Here is an 18,205-nt window from a genome sequence, read left to right as displayed (position 1 = left end):
AGCATTATCAGTTTCAGTAAAAAGCAAATGAATGTAAAAAGTAATGTCCAGATAACAGAACCAACAATCTGAAAATACAGACTGTCTTGACTTTACAGTGGTGCTTTGGCTGATTCCATGCAATGCTCTCATGTGAATATGAAGTCAGATAGCAAAGGGCAACCTTATTCACATTAAGCATGAAAAAAGAGAATATAAAGCAAATACAATATTTTTCCATTTGAAACTTCTCAGTGTCTAGGCTGCTAGATATAGTATCTGGTAATACAAATTTAAACCATTGCTACATTTGGTTACCTATGGTTACATTTAGTTGTCATCAAGTAAAACTTCCAAATGAAATCCAGAGACAAACATTAACCTGCTCCTAAAACAAAAATTCTACAGTTTCCCCCTTGTGTATAGATTGTGTATTACTATTTCTTAATTCATATTTGCATTCCAAGACCGTAAGATGTTTCAGTGACTACTTCTGACAGACTGGCATGTTATATAATTTTTAGCACAAAACTGAAGGTTTTCATGCAAATGCTCGGCCCTGTAGATTCTAGAGCAAATGCCGGTCAAGGGATGAACTGTTCAAGAATTCTTAGCCTATCTATCATATTTTTAATTCGTATTTAGAAGAGGGACTATGTGTTTAGAGCCCTATGTATCCCCATGGTGCCCAGTATTACCCTGATCCTATTCCTCATAATTATTGTCTCAAACCAGACAGCTAAGCTTCTGCTGCTTTTCCATGTAAAAATTAGTTTTCTGCTAGGTGGAGAGGCCTGTCTGATCTTCAGAACCCTGGAAGAAAGTTAACACATAAACACCTAAGCTAAATTCTGTCTCCAGGAAACCGTATTTTTCTGCATTTTTCCAAATAAACTGTCTTTGTCATGATTTGAATAGATACACCTTCTAGAATCACTGAGTGGCTGAATTCTTCCAGGGCCTGAGAAACTAACAACTTAGCCCATCCAATTATACTCAGTACCATCCTCTTCATTGCTCACTAGATCATGTTGCTGAGGTTGAAGCATGCCTTAACCCTAAAGCAAACTGACCAATAAAAACATGCTTTCAATTAATGCTGAAGGCACAGGACCTTCAGTCTATAAGAAGCTACGCCGTGAAGCTGCACTAACAGACCATGTAACGGCCAGACAAGCCTCCGTTTCCTCTAAAATTGGTGGCTGTGTGTTAGTTAAATAACTACCTAGAGTATTTCTCTTTATGCTTAACATCTACTGAATATAGACTTAAGTAACTCCATTATTGCTATTACTCATCAGTGAAGCCGGAAAATGCCAACAGAATGTGGATAAGATGCTGAAAAAGGACTCTGTTTTAAAACACAAGAAAATGATATGTCAGTTCCATTGTTCTTGAGGAACTTACCAGAAAACATAATATTCAATGTGAAATAACACACAGCCAGTTTCAAAGACATGTGCTTTTGCACATAGAATTTCACTATATCTACGTCCTACAGAGTTCTCTCAATTTTCAAATTTCTGTCAAAGTACGTGAAAGCCAAAGAAAATGTTCATGATTTTCTCAACAAGCCACATTACAAATGCAGTGACAGAGGTCAATTCTTAGCCTATCTATGATATTTTTAATTCGTATTTAGAAGAGGGACTACGTGTTTAGAGCCCTATGTATCCCCATGGTGCCCAGTATTACTCTGATCCTATTCCTCATAATTATTATCTCAAACCAGACAGCTAAGCTTCTGCTGCTTTTCCATGTAAAAATTAGTTTTCTGCTAGGTGGAGAGGCCTGTCTGATCTTCAGAACCCTGGAAGAAAGTTAACACATAAACACCTAAGCTAAATTCTGTCTCCAGGAAACCGTATTTTTCTGCATTTTTCCAAATAAACTGTCTTTGTCATGATTTGAATAGATACACCTTCTAGAATCACTGAGTGGCTGAATTCTTCCAGGGCCTGAGAAACTAACAACTTAGCCCATCCAATTATATTCAGTACCATCCTCTTCATTGCTCACTAGATCATGTTGCTGAGGTTGAAGCATGCCTTAACCCTAAAGCAAACTGACCAATAAAAACATGCTTTCAATTAATGCTGAAGGCACAGGACCTTTAGTCTATAAGAAGCTACGCCGTGAAGCTGCACTAACAGACCATGATGACGGCCAGACAAGCCTCCGTTTCCTCTAAAATTGGTGGCTGTGTGTTAGTTAAATAACTACCTAGAGTATTTCTCTTTATGCTTAACATCTACTGAATATAGACTTAAGTAACTCCATTATTGCTATTTCTCATCAGTGAAGCTGGAAAATGCCAACAGAATGTGGATAAGATGCTGAAAAAAGGACTCTGTTTTAAAACACAAGGAAATGATATGTCGGTTCCATTGTTCTTGAGGAACTTACCAGAAAACATAATATTCAATGTGAAATAACACACAGCCAGTTTCAAAGACATGTGCTTTTGCACATAGAATTTCACTATATCTACGTCCTACAGAGTTCTCTCAATTTTCAAATTTCTGTCAAAGTACGTGAAAGCCACAGAAAATGTTCATGATTTTCTCAACAAGCCACGTTACAAATGCAGTGACAGAGGCCAAGTGATTAGAGATTGCACTTAACTGAAGACTTTGTTAAAATATAATGTCTGGGGAGAACCTTTTTTGTTTGTCTGTTTGGTTTGGTTTGGTTTTAGGGCTGCACCTGCTGCTTACGGAAGTTCCCGGGCCAGGGGTCTTGCCCGGGAACGTCCCAGCTACAGCTGCCGGCCCCTACCACAGCGGCTTCCGGCCTACACCACAGCACTTGCTGGTCCACACCACAGCCACAGCAGTGTAGGATCTGAGCCATGTCTGCAGCCTACACCATAGCTTGCGGCAATGCCTGATCCTCAGCCCACCCAGCGAGGCCAGGGATCAAACCCACATCCTCTTGGGTACCGGTCGGGTTCATTACTGCTGAGCCACAAGGGGAACTCCCTGGTTAGACCCTTTGTGCCATTTATGCCAGATGAATTGCCTACCTTGGCATGAAACATCAACAGCTATGGCCACAGGCTCATTTGACAACCACTCTGTGTAACTTATGTTTTATGAACATGTACAATGAATAGACATGAACAACTTCTGTTAGTCAAGAACTATGAAATCTCTATCATTGTAGTGAAAAGCAGCGAACAATCTATAATTGTTCCTGACTTCACTGTTACTTCATCTTTGTAAGACCAGACAGGACCTGTCATTCGTATAAAGGGCAGCTTTTATGTTACTAGAAAATTACTAATTTGGTAACATAGGTGTACATTTTGAAGGACATGTATTTCTTTTCAATTTGTGTTTGGCTTAAATCTAAAATCGCCCAGCCATGGTTCAGGACAGCCCCAGAGAAGTTCAGACCTAAAACATGTACTATCAACTCATATTCCAGTGTCTGAGTTCAAAGTTCACAGTTTAATACGGGTTCCCAAATTTTAAAGAACTTCATCGGGGAGAAAAGAAGGTTAGAAGAAGTTATTGGAGGAAGACCTAAAAGTCTGTATAGTGGTTCAGCCCCATTGTATCTGCATTGCAGCACCACAAAAAACAAAGAGGCACAGAAGTGACATGGTCCTCTCATTACACTGAATATAAGCTAGTGATTGATACCATGAACACAGGAGCAAACAAATGACAAAGTATGAATTAAGTCATGGGTTCCAGCCATCCCATAGCCAGCAATCTCTTTGCCACATGGGATTCTATGAAATCGCATAGCACATATTGAATGTAAGGGCCTACTCATGTGCCTTGTACTATTTAGGATACTGGTCACTAACTTCAACAGAGGCTCAACAGAAATCTGAGCTGGCGAGGCATTCCAAAACGGTAAGATGACAAGATCCCAAAAGGCACAGCTTCTTTTGAGAATTCTATCTCCAAAAATGAACAAATGCACATTTCAGAAGTAACATTATGGAGAGGTCACCCCTCAGTTCTCTTCATTTAAAAAATTAATACAGAATAAGAAAGAAGAGTAAATTCAGAGGGAGGTCAGAAATAACGGCAAGGAAAGAAACTAATAAACAGAGTGATTAAATGAATCCATAATGAAATATAAAGTTAATAAACCATCACTGATGTTTGCGTTGAAGATAGTGATATGGAGGATTTCCCATCGTGGCTCAGTGGTTAAGGAATCCGACAAGGAAGCATGAGGTTGCGGGTGTGATCTCTGGCCTTGCTCAGTGAGTTAAGGATCCAGCATTGCTGTGAGCTGTGGTGTAGGTCACAGACTCGGCTTGGAGCTGGCAGTTCCTGTGGCTCTGGCAGAGGATGGCGGCTACAGGTCCAACAAGCCCCCTAGACTGGGAACACCATATGCCACAGGAGGAGATCTGGAAGCAGCAAAAAGAAAAAAAAAAAAAAAAAAAAAAAGAGTAAAATGGAATCCTAAAATAAATAAATACGAAACATTCATATCAACATTAAACCATTTTATTTATATTATTTCTAAAAGGACTGAGACATTTAAGCGGTATAAAATATTAACTAGATACGTTTGTTACATTTTTAAATAGCAGTCTTCAAACGAAAAACGGCAGGTTCCATACATACATTTACTGCTGCTGTCTCACAAAATTACCAAAAATCTTAAAGGAAACATTAAAAAGGAATGATTCCATAAGGACAAAGATAATGGATAAAAGGGTAACAATGACAGTCATATTTTGCAATCAAAAGTATACTAAAAGGAAAAATTGTAAACTCATGTACCAATTCTGAAAATGTCTAGTAGGGGGGACAGTGCCAACAGGTAGTCCAAAGCCGCATGCTCTTGTAACGCAGAAGTATTCAAGAACTGGAAGCACTGTATACATTTGAAAATGAGGCTCACACTGTAGCTGAAAGTCAGACTGGTTGTACCTTTTGAGGAGAAACCTTTTTTCCCGTATTTCCTTGCAATCCTCAGAAGAGCAGAATAATATTTTGGTCTCCTGGGGGTTCCTGGACCAAGGGTCCTGCCTGGGGAACTGAGGCAAGCTAGCTCAGAGGACTAACCTGAGAGGGTCTGCCTTATGTAAGGTATAGGCAGAAGCCTGATTTCTAGGCCTGTGCCCCACCCCCCTCTCGTCCTGGCAGATGTTCCAGGTTCAGGTCCCTCCTCAGCTCCACACACAACAGCCAGGAGTCGAGCTCTCCAGGGGGGTGGGGGGCACAGTCCCCTGCCAGCAGACAGTCACCCTCAGTCAAAAAGGGCAGGGGGACTCCTTACACCTCCGTCACATTTATAAAATAAGAGTTACATTTTGTGCTTCCAGCAGAAGCTCCAGGCCCTCGGAAAGGCTGCCTGGGACAGCATTTGAGCCTCTTCTTCACACAGGCATTACTGAACTATACAGCTAATTTCTAGTCTATAGCATTTATACCTAACCACCTCAGTGAACCAAGCTTGAAGGAATTTAAAAGGCAATTTAGCTTAAACACAAAAATAACTATTTTATCTGGTTGGAAATGTTTAAGGATGTTTTTCTTTTCACTTCGACACACGCACTCATGCTTCTCCCAAAGAGGATAGGCGTGGCAGCCAGGCTCTTGGGCCTGGGGTACGTGGTTTTGGAAAAAAGGAAGAAGAAAGGAAGGGGCGGGGGGAGTAAGATACGGTTTTAAAATGTTGCTTATTACTTAAACGCTTTCTAACTTATACGATGGGTGATCTAGCCTGCCGTGAGGTTAGGTAGATGGGCAAAGAAAAAAAGTGGCCCCATCCACCTAGGCCGCCAGCCCTGAAGGTCAAAACACCAACTGAAAAGTCAAGACTCAGCACTTGGAGCCATCAAGTGGTGCTACTTTCCACATTCAAATAGCGAGGCCCCAGAAACTTAAACAGTTCCGTCCAGCATTACCAACGTGCCGCCACTCATACAATTCAATTATTCCATCAATCTCGACTCTAAGAGCAATGGACATGAGCATCCGATAAAGTAATACAGAATAAGGCTTAAACATGTGATCCCGGGGAGGTAGATAAGTCCAGTGAGGCCAACAGGGAAGGTGGACAAGGAGGCAGCTGAAAGCAGTGGTGGGCATCCTGCCTGTTCCAAGAGCTTCCCTCTCCCAGAGTGACAGGTCACCCCTCCATCTGCCAGGCTAACAGTCCTGAGCCACCAAGCTCGTGGGGGCCAAACTGGCAGAGAGGGTTGGCGATGAAACAGAGGCTCCGACTTGAGGAGCAGCACCCACTGGGGTATCCAAGGCAAAGCTAGACTCAGGATCATTTCAAAAGGAATTGATCCTGCAAGCAGTCGGTGACAGACAAAGCAGCAGGAATGGAGACCCTGAGTCCTCTAATGGGACAAGATGGGGAGACGCACCTTGCATAGCCAAGCCAAGCAAGGTAAAGCTATAGGGATAAGCGCTTCCCCCAAGCCCATCAAATGCATATCAGAGATGCAAGGGGTGAGGTCTCTACCTGCCACTCTCCAGCAGAGCTGGCTCTCAGGGAAACGCTGGCAAGGGAGCTGCCTCACTAAGCGTATATACCACGCGAGCCTCAGGGAAGGAAGCAGGCGATATGTTCAGCCGTTTCTTCAGTTCTCGCCAGCCTCACCAGTGCAACTGTTCAAGTAAGGTCACAGGCTTCGGCCCGGCCACCCTTCCTGCCTTCCCATCCCCCCAAGGCCTGGGCCTTCGGCTTCCTGCAAGACAGGGAGCAGCCTCTGCACCTGCCACTCCTCCTCCCCGCCCCATGGCTGAAGCAGGACTGGTTCAGAGATCTCAGCTTCATGGAACTAGAAGGTGAGAGGCACTTTCTGGCAGGTGCCAAGGTCCAGTTGTTGGCAGGACGGGTAAAGGGGAGTGGGAGGGGGGGTAAGGGCCAGGGGCTACTTCTTGCTAGTGTGCTGCCTCCGGGCCTGTAGCTGTTGCCAAGCCCCTGGGGGCTTGNGTCCCGCACCAATGGAAAAAGGAAGGTCCTTTTCTAACAAAGCCCTGGATGGGTGTTGAGGACGCCCCAAAGGAGAGGCTGCTGCCTGATGTGCCCACCCCAGGGCCAGGGGTGCTCTGACCAAAGGTGGGCGTGGAGGCACCTCCAAACACAGGTTGGCTCTCTGCAGTGCAGGCCACATTGAGGCCAAAGGATGTGTTCTGGCTGGGTGCACCCAGGCTCTTCTGACTCAAGCCTCCCACAAAAGGAGTCGTGCTGCCAGCGGTCCCACTCTGTCCTGCTCCGGAGCCAAAGGCTCCTGAGGCAGAGCTGGAGCCTGGCGAAGCCACACTGAGCCCAAAGCCTCTGCTGCCAGAGGGTGGGGCTGCCCATCCCCCAAATGTGAAGGGAGATGGTGTCGTGCTACTGGAGCGACTGGCCCCACTGCCGGTGGTCTGGGCTGTAGCTCCAAAGCCAGAGGTGGTGGCTGCACCAAAGGAGAAAACGGCTGTGGTGCTGCCAAAGGCTGGCTGGGGGCCGGCAAGGGTGCCCGAGGCAGAGGCTGTGGCTTTCAGGCCACCAAGAGTGGACTGTGTGGTGCTGCCAAAGGCTGGCTGGGCTGCGGCTGGAGTGGCAGTCGGGGCGGGGGCTGCAGAGTTTCCCAACGTGAAGGAGCTGCACAAGCTGGGGACAAGGGATGGCTTGGCAGCCCACTGCTGCTGCCCATCAGTGGCCCCAAACCTGGGCTGGGCGTTGGATCCTGGATACGATGACAGAGAGGGCTTGGCACTTGAGCCAAAGGGAACGCTGATGGCTGGGCGGGGGGTGCTACTGAATGTCAGCGTGGCCTGGCTGGTGGTGGCTGGGGCAGAGGCTGGAAGGCTGCTGCCCAAATCACTAAAGCCAGCAGTGGTAGAGCTGCTGCTGCTGCTGCTGCTGCTGCTGCTGCTGCTGCTGCTGCTGGCCACTGCCTGAGGGGCACCGGGAAGGGACTGGCCAAAGCTGGTGACTGCTCTTGAAGGAGGCATGGTGGGAGGCTTACCAAGCTGGACTATGGAGCTGGAACCCACAGCTGGGTTTGTGAAGCTGCCACCAGAGGCAGAGGGAGTCCCAAAGAGGACGGGTTGGGAGGTGGAAGCGGTGGTGCTAGTCACGCTGCTCACACGGAAGCTGAACACGGGCTTCAGAGCAGAGTCTACGGAGGTGCCAGCTGTGGTCGCAGCAGCCACTGCAGAGGTGGCACGGGTCTGGCCAGGGAAGAGAGGGGCGCTCATAGCACTGGCTGGAGGAGCTGCCTGCTTGAAGAAGGGAGTTACTATGGGCACAGATGCAGGGGCCTCCCTGGTGTGAAAGCCAGGTTTAAAAGTGCGGGACGGGCTGCAGGTACTTGCGGGGAGGGCTGAGCTGGAAGATGTGGTGGCTTGGACCTTGGAAGGGCTAGAGGGCAAGGGGCCCTCGTTCTTGCTTTTAGGAGGGGGCCAAAAAATGGGATCGAGCACGGGAGATGGTGAAGACACAGCAGGAGCTGCAGAGGCAGGAGGCTTAGCAGGTGAGGTGCCCAGCATTCCACAAGGAATGTTCTGCTTGGGAGGGGGAGGGGGGCCGACAAGGCTTGGGAGTTGGCAGATGTCTCAGCCTCAGGGGCTGGAGGTGACTTGGTGTCAGTGACTGGTCCTGTGGAAGAAGCGGGGGTAAGGGTGCCGCCACAGAAAACGGCTGTAGGTTTGCAGTCCGAGGAGGTGCCCGCAAGAGGCCCTGACTGTGAAGAGCCAAGAGGGGCCAGAGGGCTGGGTGTCTTCGGAGGCGAATGGGCCACAGGGCTTGCCATGCCAGCAGACATGGGGGGCGATGGTAGGCCTGGGGAATCCTGCTGCTTCTTCAAGCTCTTCAACAGTGGGCTAGGGCTTGGGGCTGGGAGGGAGGTTTCGGTGGCAGGAGTCCCAGCAGTAGGCAGGCTGAAAGAGACCGGAGGCTGACTGGTAGGTGGGTTCTCAGGGACAGCGCTCAAGGCAGTATCAGTCTTATCCTCCAAGATCTCGCTGAACCATTGTGACAAAGCTTTCTTTTCCAAGTCTAAGTCTTCCGCAGTGACTGAATACCCAAGCTGGGGAGGTGGAGGCAAGGTCAGCTGCTCCCCTCGCCAGGACCGCAGCAGCTGCACCTTCCGCTTACGCTGCCCTGAGCTGCCAGGTGTTGGTGGAGAACTCCACGAGTCCTGTTTCTCCCTTGTGGTGGTATCGGCAACTTCTGCTCCCCGGGACTCCTTGTCTGTTGTGAATGCAGTTGAAGAAGCAGAATGATGAGAAAGTTCCTCTTCTCTTATTTTCTTTGCTGGCCTCGCTAGAGCCTGGGAGCAGGACGAAGCTGGCCTGGAGAAGGGGGATGACCTAGGACCACTCCTCTTCCGCAGCTGAGAGAGACCTCCAGTAGAACTGTAAGAACTGGTGATGGCATTGCGCCTGGAGATGGGCATGCCGCCTGAGTACGTGCTGGCCAAGGAGCTCAGAGAAGAGGTGCGTGACCTCTTATTTAAGTGGGCATCTGAGCTCTGGGGACTGAGACCTCTCTTCAGAGACCCAGGCTTAGGCACAAAAGAGGCAGGGATTCCATTGGCCGCCAGCGGCTCAAATGCTGAATGTCCACGTCCACTGCTGTCCTGGCGCCTTCTCTTTTCTTCCTGGCCATCAGCCAGTATTTGGTCTTCCTCCTTCACCGTCCTTTTCTTCCTCGCTCTGAGGGCACTCAGCACAGTCTCCTTTGCACATGGGTCTGGGGCACTAGCTGATGGGGAGGACACGGTTGAGCTGCTACTCTGCTCTGATAGCAGGGGACGAATCCACTTGCTATCCGGAGGAGCAATCCTCACTCTCACTGGGCTGCACACCACTTTGGAATTGCGAGCAGAGAGCACAGTCTTCCTGTGACAACTATTCCAGCACACCGTGGGAAGGACCCCCAGCGAGGCATACTGGGCCTGCTGGATTGGGTATCTCCTTCGAGGTGGTATTACAAACCGATGTGCTACAGGGCCACAACCCGGAGGGCCATCCTCCTAGAGGGTCGGGGAAGAGGAGTGGGTAGGGAGGGGTGAGTATGAACCCCGGGGGTATGGTCTGATGGAGCTGGCGGCGGCGGCGTGGGGCGGGTGGGCGGGAGGCGGCCAGGCCTCTCCCGCAGGTCCCTGGCCTCCGAGGTGGAGGCAGGCTGCGGGGGGCGGGCTTGCCTAGGTAGTTGCCCATGAGGAACAGATGAGCGCGGGTCCAAGTCCTTGGAAGAGGCGCGGAGGCTCTAGGAGACTTCCGTTTACTGCTGACTACGCCGGAGGCAAGGTGAGCAGTGTTCCATGGCAGCGCGCCTTCAGAACCAGCGAGGTTCGGAAGGCGCGTGAACCTCGGGGGGCTCGCGGCGCAGGCCCCACCAGACCGCGGTCGCACCCACAGCTAGCCAGGCCAGCGTAACCGCCACCCCCGCGGGCACCAAGTACAGCACGAGGCCCAGCAGCCACAGGCCCAGCAGCGCTGCCCCTGCCCGTGGCAGCACCAGCCCACAGACCCAAGGTCCCTAACACTAGCTATCAACCTCCGCTCCACAGGTTGCCTCCTGCAGTCACCGCAGCTGCTGCAGACACCGCGACTCCGCAGCAAGGGTAGCCCCAGAATAAATAATAATAACAAACAGTCAAAAATAAAACCCCCAAAACAAATGTGCATGCGCCAGATATACTTGAGTGAAAATAATCACATAGGTAAGATACAGACACATATACCTATATCATAAAAATGCTTGGAGAATGTCAACTTTAGGATAATGCTACACAGGCAGGGGATGAGGCTATCGATGAAGACAAAAGGGGAACCTCAGTGGGATGTACTGTACTTGATTGTACAACACTTTCCAAATCTGAAATAGACCTAAGTAACATGATGATGGATAAGACACTAACAAACAATAAGAGGAATTCTGGAAAGTTTACAAACATACAGAAACTAAACAACACAACTCGGAATTACCAATGGGTCAATAAGAAATCCAAAGATTTACAACAAAATAATCTCCAAACAAATGAAAACAGAAACGCAATATACCAAAACATAGAGGATGCTACAAAAGCAGTTCCTAGAGGCAATTGTATATTGATACGAGCAAATGCTTAGAAAAAACATCTTGGGGTTCCCGTCATGGAACAGTGGATACAATTCCGACTAGGAACCATGACTTTGCACATTCAATCCCTGGCCTCACTCGGTGGGTTAAGGATCCCATGTTGCCGTGAGCCATGGCATAGGTCACAGATATGGCTCGGATCTGGCATTGCTTTGGCTGTGGTGTAGGCTGGCAGCTATAGCTCCAACTGTACCCCTAGCCTGGGATCCTCCACATGCCGAGGGTGTGGCTCTAAAAAGTTTAAAAAAAGAAAAGAAAAGAAAAGAAAAGAAAAGAAAAGAAAAGAAAAGAAAGAAAAAGAAAAAATATCAATTACATAACTGAACATTTCAATTCTTTGAAGTTTCTTTTAAGAAATTAGAAAGAGGAACAAGCTAAGCCCAAAGTTAGAAAGGAAGGAAGGAAATATAAAAGATCAACATGGGAAAAAATGAAATACAACGAGACAGCCATAACCAACCAACCAATCAAACAACAACAACAACAAAAGCAGAAAAAGAACTGCTTGGAAGGATAAATATAATGACAAAAATTTATCTCAAATACAGCACGAATGAACCTATATATTAAAGAGAAACACTCTCACAGACACTTTGAACAGACTTGTGGTTGCCAGGCGGGTTGTGGGAAGGGAGTGGAATACTTGGGGATTTTGGGGTTGGGAAATGCAAACTACTACATTTAGAATGGATAAGCAATGAGTTTGTATTGATAGCATAGGGAACTATGTCTAATCTCTTGGGATAGAACATGATGGAAGAATGTTTGAGAAACAGAATGTGTATGTGTATGTGTGTGTGTTTGTGTGTGTGTATAAACACACACACACATATCTGGGTCACTATGCTGTAGAGAAGAAACTGACACAACATTACAAATCAATTATAATTAAAAATAACTTTAGACTAAGAAAAATAAAATTCAAAAAAATTAGAAATGAAAGAGGAGACACTAGAGGAAAACGAAGGATCATAAGTGAGTATTATGAACAATAAAACGCCTACGATTTGGATGACAAAGACGAAATGGATATATCCCTAGTAACATACACCTTATCAACATTAAATCATAAAAATCCAATAAAAAATAAGGTGACTGACTCAGTAATGAAAAATCTCCAATACAGAAAAATTCAGGACCAGATGTTTTCACTGGTGAATTCTTTCAATTATTGAAAGAAGATTAATACCAATCCTTCTCAAACTCTTCCCAAAAAAGGAAGAGAAAAGGACATTTTCCAACTCATTTTCCAACTCCAGCATTACTCTAATACAAAAGGAGATAAGCACACTACTAGAGAAGTATCAATCAATATTCCTGATAAACAGAGATGCAATAATACTCAACAATATGTTAGCAAAACAAATTCAAAAGCCTGTTAAAAGGATCATACACCATGAGTAAATGTGATTTATATCCTGGATGTAACTATGGTTTAACACAAGCATGCTAATAAATGTGATGCTACATAAATAGAATTAAAGATAAAAGTCATTTGGTCCTCACTGGAGAAAAAACAACATTTGAAAAATACAACACACTTTCATGATACGAGTACTCAACGTGGAGACAGAAGTAACAAACTTCAACACACTGAAGGTCATATACCCACACCCACAATTCATTTCATACTCTACGGCGAAGTTAGAAATCTCTTACTCTAAGGAGAACAAGATCAGAGTGCCTGCTATCACCACTCTTACTCAACACAGTACTAGGAATTCTAGCCAGAGCAGTCAGGCAAGATAAAGAAATAAAGACATCCCAATCATAAAGAAAGAAGTAATATTGTCTTTATTTACAGATAATATGTTCTTATATATAGAAAATCCTAAAGACTCAACAACAACAACAACAAAAACTGTTGCAATTAATCAATGAAGCAAGTAAAGTTGTAGGATATAAAATCAACACAAAAAAAATCAGCTGCACTTCTATACACTATCAAGGAAATGTGAAAAAGAAAGAAACAATCTTATTCACAAGAGCAGTAAACAATAAAGGTATTAAAATAGCAACAAAATAGCATTAAAAACAAGAGAGGAATAAGCTTAACCAAGGAAATCAATAATCTGTACAGTGATAAATATAAGACATTAATTAAAAAAAAAAGAAAATGACATAAACAGAAAAACTCTGTTCATGGATTAGAATTCCCATTGTGGCTCAGCAGATTCAGAACCTGAATAGTATCCAGGGGGATGCAGGTTTGATTCCTGGCTTTGTTCAGGAGGTTAAAGATCCAGCATTGCCACAAGCTATAGCAGAGATGCTGCTTAGATGGATCTGTGTTGCTGTGGCTGCTGTGTGTGCTGGCAGCTGCAATTCCAGTTTGACCCCCAGCCTGGGAAATTCCATATGCTGGTGGTGAAGCCCTAAAAAAAAAAGAAGCAGCAGCAGAAGACAAAGAAATGGAAAGAGCAGAGGAACTACTATTGTGAAAATGTCAGTATTATGCAAAGGCAACTATAGAGTCAATATAATTCCTATCACAATTTTGATGACATTTTCTATTTATTTTTCACATAAATAGAAAAAAGTGGTCCTAAATTTGTATGGAACCACAAAGGATCCTTGCTGATCAAACCAATCCTGAGAAAGAAAAACAAAGCTGGAGGCATCACACTTTCTGATTTCAAAATATATTACAAATCTGTAGTAATTAAAACAGTGTGGAACTTGCATTAACATAGATACAAAGATCAAGCAAAACAGAATAAGATAGGAACAAAATAGAAAGCTCAGAAATCAACCCCTGGATATGCAGTCAATGAATATTTGATAAGAAATTTAAGAACACTCCATGGGTAAAGGAGAATCTCTTCAGTACATGATACTAGGAAAAATGGATAACCACATACAGAAAAAGGGAGTCAGATCCCTATTTCACCCTATTCACAACAATCAAATTAAAACAGATTAAAGACTTCAACATAAACCATGAAACGTGAAACTCCTAGAAGGAAGCATAAGAAAAAAGCTTCTTTATGTGGATCTTGCCAATGACTCCTTGATAATAACACCAAAATGCACAACCAATAAGAAGAAAAAGAAATAAGTGAAATAGCATCAAATGCAAAAGCTCTGCATAGCTGAAGGGACAAGCAACGAAATAAAAATGCCAATACAAAGTGGGAGAAGAGTATTTGCAAACCACACACTGGATAAAGAGTTAGAGGTATCCAAACTATGTAAATAACTCATAAAATTCAACAACAATAATAAAATCAAAGAATCCAACTTTAAAAATGGTCTGAGGAACTAACAGATATTTTTGTAAAAATTTAATGGCTACACCAGTAGCATGTGGATGTTCTCAGGCCAGAGACTAAATCTGAGACACAGCTACGACCTAAGCCACAGCTGTAGCAACATTGGATCCTTTAATCCACTGCCCCAGCCTGGGGACTGAACCCACACCTCTGCATGAACCCAATCCACTGCAGTCGGGTTCTTAAACCATTTTACATGGAAGGAACTCCTCGATATTTTTTTAATAAGCATTTCAATATGTCTTACACGTCCCTGGGTCAGCTGGATAGTTTTACTGATGTAAGCCAAGCTCAGCTGATGTATCTGCAGTTAAGACTTAGCTGCAGTTAAGACTTAGCTGCAGTTAAGACTTAGCTTAGCTGCTGTCTAGTTGAACTATGAAGGACTCAAATAAGACAGTCTCTCTCTGCTCCAGATGATCTGGCATATTCCAGCAAAGTAGTTTGGGTATGTTCTCATGGCAATTCTCATTGTAGGCTCTGAGAGAGAATGGAAGCATGCCAGCCTCTTCAGTCTTAGATCAAGAAATGGCACAATATTGCTTTTTTTTTTCCTGGCACCCCAACAGCCTGTGGAGGTTCCTGCGCCAAAGATCTAACCTGTGTCATAGTTGTGGCCTACCCCTCAGCTGTGGCAACACTGGATTCTTAACCCTCTGCCCTGGGGAACTTCCTGAATAGACATTTTTCCAAAGAAGTCATGAAAATGGCCAACAATTACATTCAAAGATTCACAAAACCATTAATCATCAGGGAAATGAAAATCCAAACCACAATGATGTATCACCTCACACCTGTTGAAGGTGAGAATGGCTATTGTCAAAACAAAGATATTATTTTTGGTGAAGATGTGGAGAAAAGCGAACCCTTGTACACTGCTGGGGATGGAATGGAAGGGGATTCATCCACTTTAGAGGACAGTATGGATGCTCCACAAAATATTAAAAATAAAACTACCAAACAACCCTGAAATCCTATCTCTGGGTATATATCTAAAGGAAATGAAACAGAACATTAAAGAGATATCTTCACTTCATGTTTATTGCAGCATTATTCAAAATAGCTAAGATATGGAAACAACCCAAGGGCCATCAATGGAGGAATGAATAAAAAGATGGTGTATATTCAACACAAAAGAACATCATTCAGACATGAGAAAGAAGAAAATCCTGCCAGTGGCAACAACACTGATGGATCTGGAGATTATTATGCTAAATGAGGTAGGTCACACAGAGAAAGATAAATATTGCCTGATATCACCTATATATGGACTCTAAAAAATACTTAAACTGCAGAAACAGAGAATGGTAGTTACCAGGGACTGAGGAGCAGGAGAATTGGAAAAATGTTGGTCAAAGGGTATACACTTGCAATTATAAGATGAATAAACCCTCTAGATCTTCAGTGATCAGCATTCTGGATATACTTAATATTATGGCAGTACATTATTCAAAGTTGTAAGAGACTAGTTAAACCTCACCACAAAAAAAAAAAAAATAATAACCATGTGATGTGATGGAGGTGTTAGCTAATACTAAAGTGGTAACAGTATTGGCAATATATGAATGTATGACATCAATAGGCTGTACACTTTAAATATACACCATGTTACATGTCAATTATATGCCCCCAAATAAAACATAAGAAATATAGTCATAAACTTTAAAAATAATTAAAGCAAAATTCACTATTGAATATACACCAGTAAATCAGTCAACACACACACACACACATATATATATAATCTCAAAGCCTCAACAACTTCTATAAGTGAGATATGGATATGATTATTTCATATTTATAAGTGATATTTTTCCCAGTCCAGGAATTGGACTGGAGCTGCAGGCCTACACCACAGCCATGGCAACACCTGTCTGAGCCATATCTGCAACCTAGGCCAGAGTTTGCAGCAACACCAGATCCTTAACCCACTGAACCAGGCAGGGGATCAAACCCGCAACTTCAGAGACAACATCAGATCGAGTCACAACAGGATCTCCCTAAAGATGATACATTTTATTTGAAAATTTTAAAAGACATGGACTATACTACAAGGATAACAATGACCAAGGCACTGTGTCACATAAGACCATTTAACTATACTTCATGGGTGTGGAGAGTGAACTTTAATGTTACAGACTTCACATTACATTACCTAGAAAATAACATTAGAGTCTGAAATGATTACATTACTTGGGAAATTTCTTTTAATATTTTCACAATTTCCTCAAAAATAAAATTTCCATTGAAAGAAATACAAACTGAAACTTTCCTTTTATCCCACAAGAGCCAGCTTTTCCAAAGACTCCCAGAATGGCTGTGTGAAGAACCCGACAATCTCTCTTCTCCCCAAAACAACAATGGATTTGGCAAAACTGTCAACAATGAATATTTAAATCATTTGTGCTAAAGACATACTGCACTAAAGTCAAAAAAGACATTTAGAAGTAGTCTTTAGAGAAAATCTTCCCGATCCTTGTGAAAAGTGTTGCTACCACTTTTGTTAGACACACCTCCCACCTTAACCCACTCCAAACCAGCTCCATGGTCCTGCCTAAGGCGTTGATACTATTTGGAAGTGACCATGGAAAAATCAATGTCCATGAATGCTGTTAAAAAAAAAAATTACAAAGAACTGAGTTGAAAATAAAACATTTGACAAAATCGAGCACTGATTTATGATGAAAATTCTCCATAAACTAAACATAGAGATATGAAAATATGTGGAACAGAATATGGGAAAGCTAGAGTTAAAATCATATTTAATGATGAGAGGCCAAATACTTTATCCTTAAGATCAGGAAAAAGACCTTACCACTCTTACCACTTGCACTCAGCATTGTACTGGAGCATCTCGCGGGACAACATGTTAAGGGGAAAATTAATAAATGGAACATTAACTAGGAAAGAATAAAATCTGCCTTTATCCCCAGATTGTATGACTTTATAGAAGAACATGAAGGAGAGCTATTTAACCCATTCTAATCTATTCCATAATGGTTGGGGCAGGGCTTCTGATCATAAAACTTTTTCTAAAGGAAAGAACACCTGAGCTTAAGAGTAAACTATACAGACCATTGATTCAGATCTAGAGGATTTTTAAAAGAGAAATAATGCACAAAATGAGAAAACTGAGAACATGGCATGAATTAAAAATCCAAGCTACTTCAATTTTGTCAAAGTGAACTGAGCAAGATTATTTTTTAAAAAATTAATAGAAGAAAAAAAGATGTTTATACTATAGCTTATGGAAACTACATCCATTTGGTGTCACTTGCATTTAAAAAACATTCACTCAGGTTTAGGAAGATAGATTTGAGAGTTACAGGTCAACAGAAAGACAATTTCAGTGGGTGACACAGAATGACACACAAATCCTTGAATCTCTGGGATAATCCCCACTTGATCATGGTGTATGATCCTTTTAACATATATTTGGATTTGGCCTGCCAATATTTTGTTGAGGGTTTTTGCATCTATGTTCATCAGTGATATTGGCTTGTAATTTTCTCTTTATTTTGTGGTACATTTGGTTTTGTTATCAGTGTGATGGTGCCCTCACAGAATGAGCTTAGGAGTGTTCCTTACCCTGCTATTTTTTGAAATATTTTCAGAAGAATAGGTATAAACTCTTCTCTGAATGTTTGAGAAAATATGCCAGCATAGCCATCAGGTACTGGACGACTTTTGCTTTTTGAAATTTTTAAATTACATTTTCAATTTCAGTATTTATGCTTGGTCTATTCATATTTTCAGTTTATTCCTGATTCAGTCTTGGTAAGTTGTCCCTTTGTATATATCTGTCCATTTCTTCTAGGGTGTCCATTTTATTGGAAATTAGTTGCTTATAGTAGTCTTTTATGGTCTTTTGTATTTCTTTGGGGTCA

At 43.5% G+C, this 18,205-nt stretch overlaps 1 protein-coding gene across 1 annotated transcript; it reads right to left on the bottom strand.

Annotated features, from left to right (window-relative positions):
* Positions 6,842–17,186, bottom strand: LOC110255599 (nuclear envelope pore membrane protein POM 121C-like). The gene is given in 9 exon segments (XM_021064276.1): positions 6,842–6,926; positions 6,928–8,453; positions 8,456–9,928; positions 9,931–10,097; positions 10,100–10,136; positions 10,139–10,279; positions 10,282–10,406; positions 10,759–10,820; positions 17,143–17,186. Coding segments are annotated over 9 exon segments (3,660 nt in total).

The sequence above is a fragment of the Sus scrofa genome, chromosome 10, assembly GCF_000003025.6.
Source record: "Sus scrofa isolate TJ Tabasco breed Duroc chromosome 10, Sscrofa11.1, whole genome shotgun sequence".
In the NCBI taxonomy this organism is placed as follows: domain Eukaryota; kingdom Metazoa; phylum Chordata; class Mammalia; order Artiodactyla; family Suidae; genus Sus; species Sus scrofa.
This window is presented reverse-complemented; position numbering and strand designations above follow the sequence as displayed.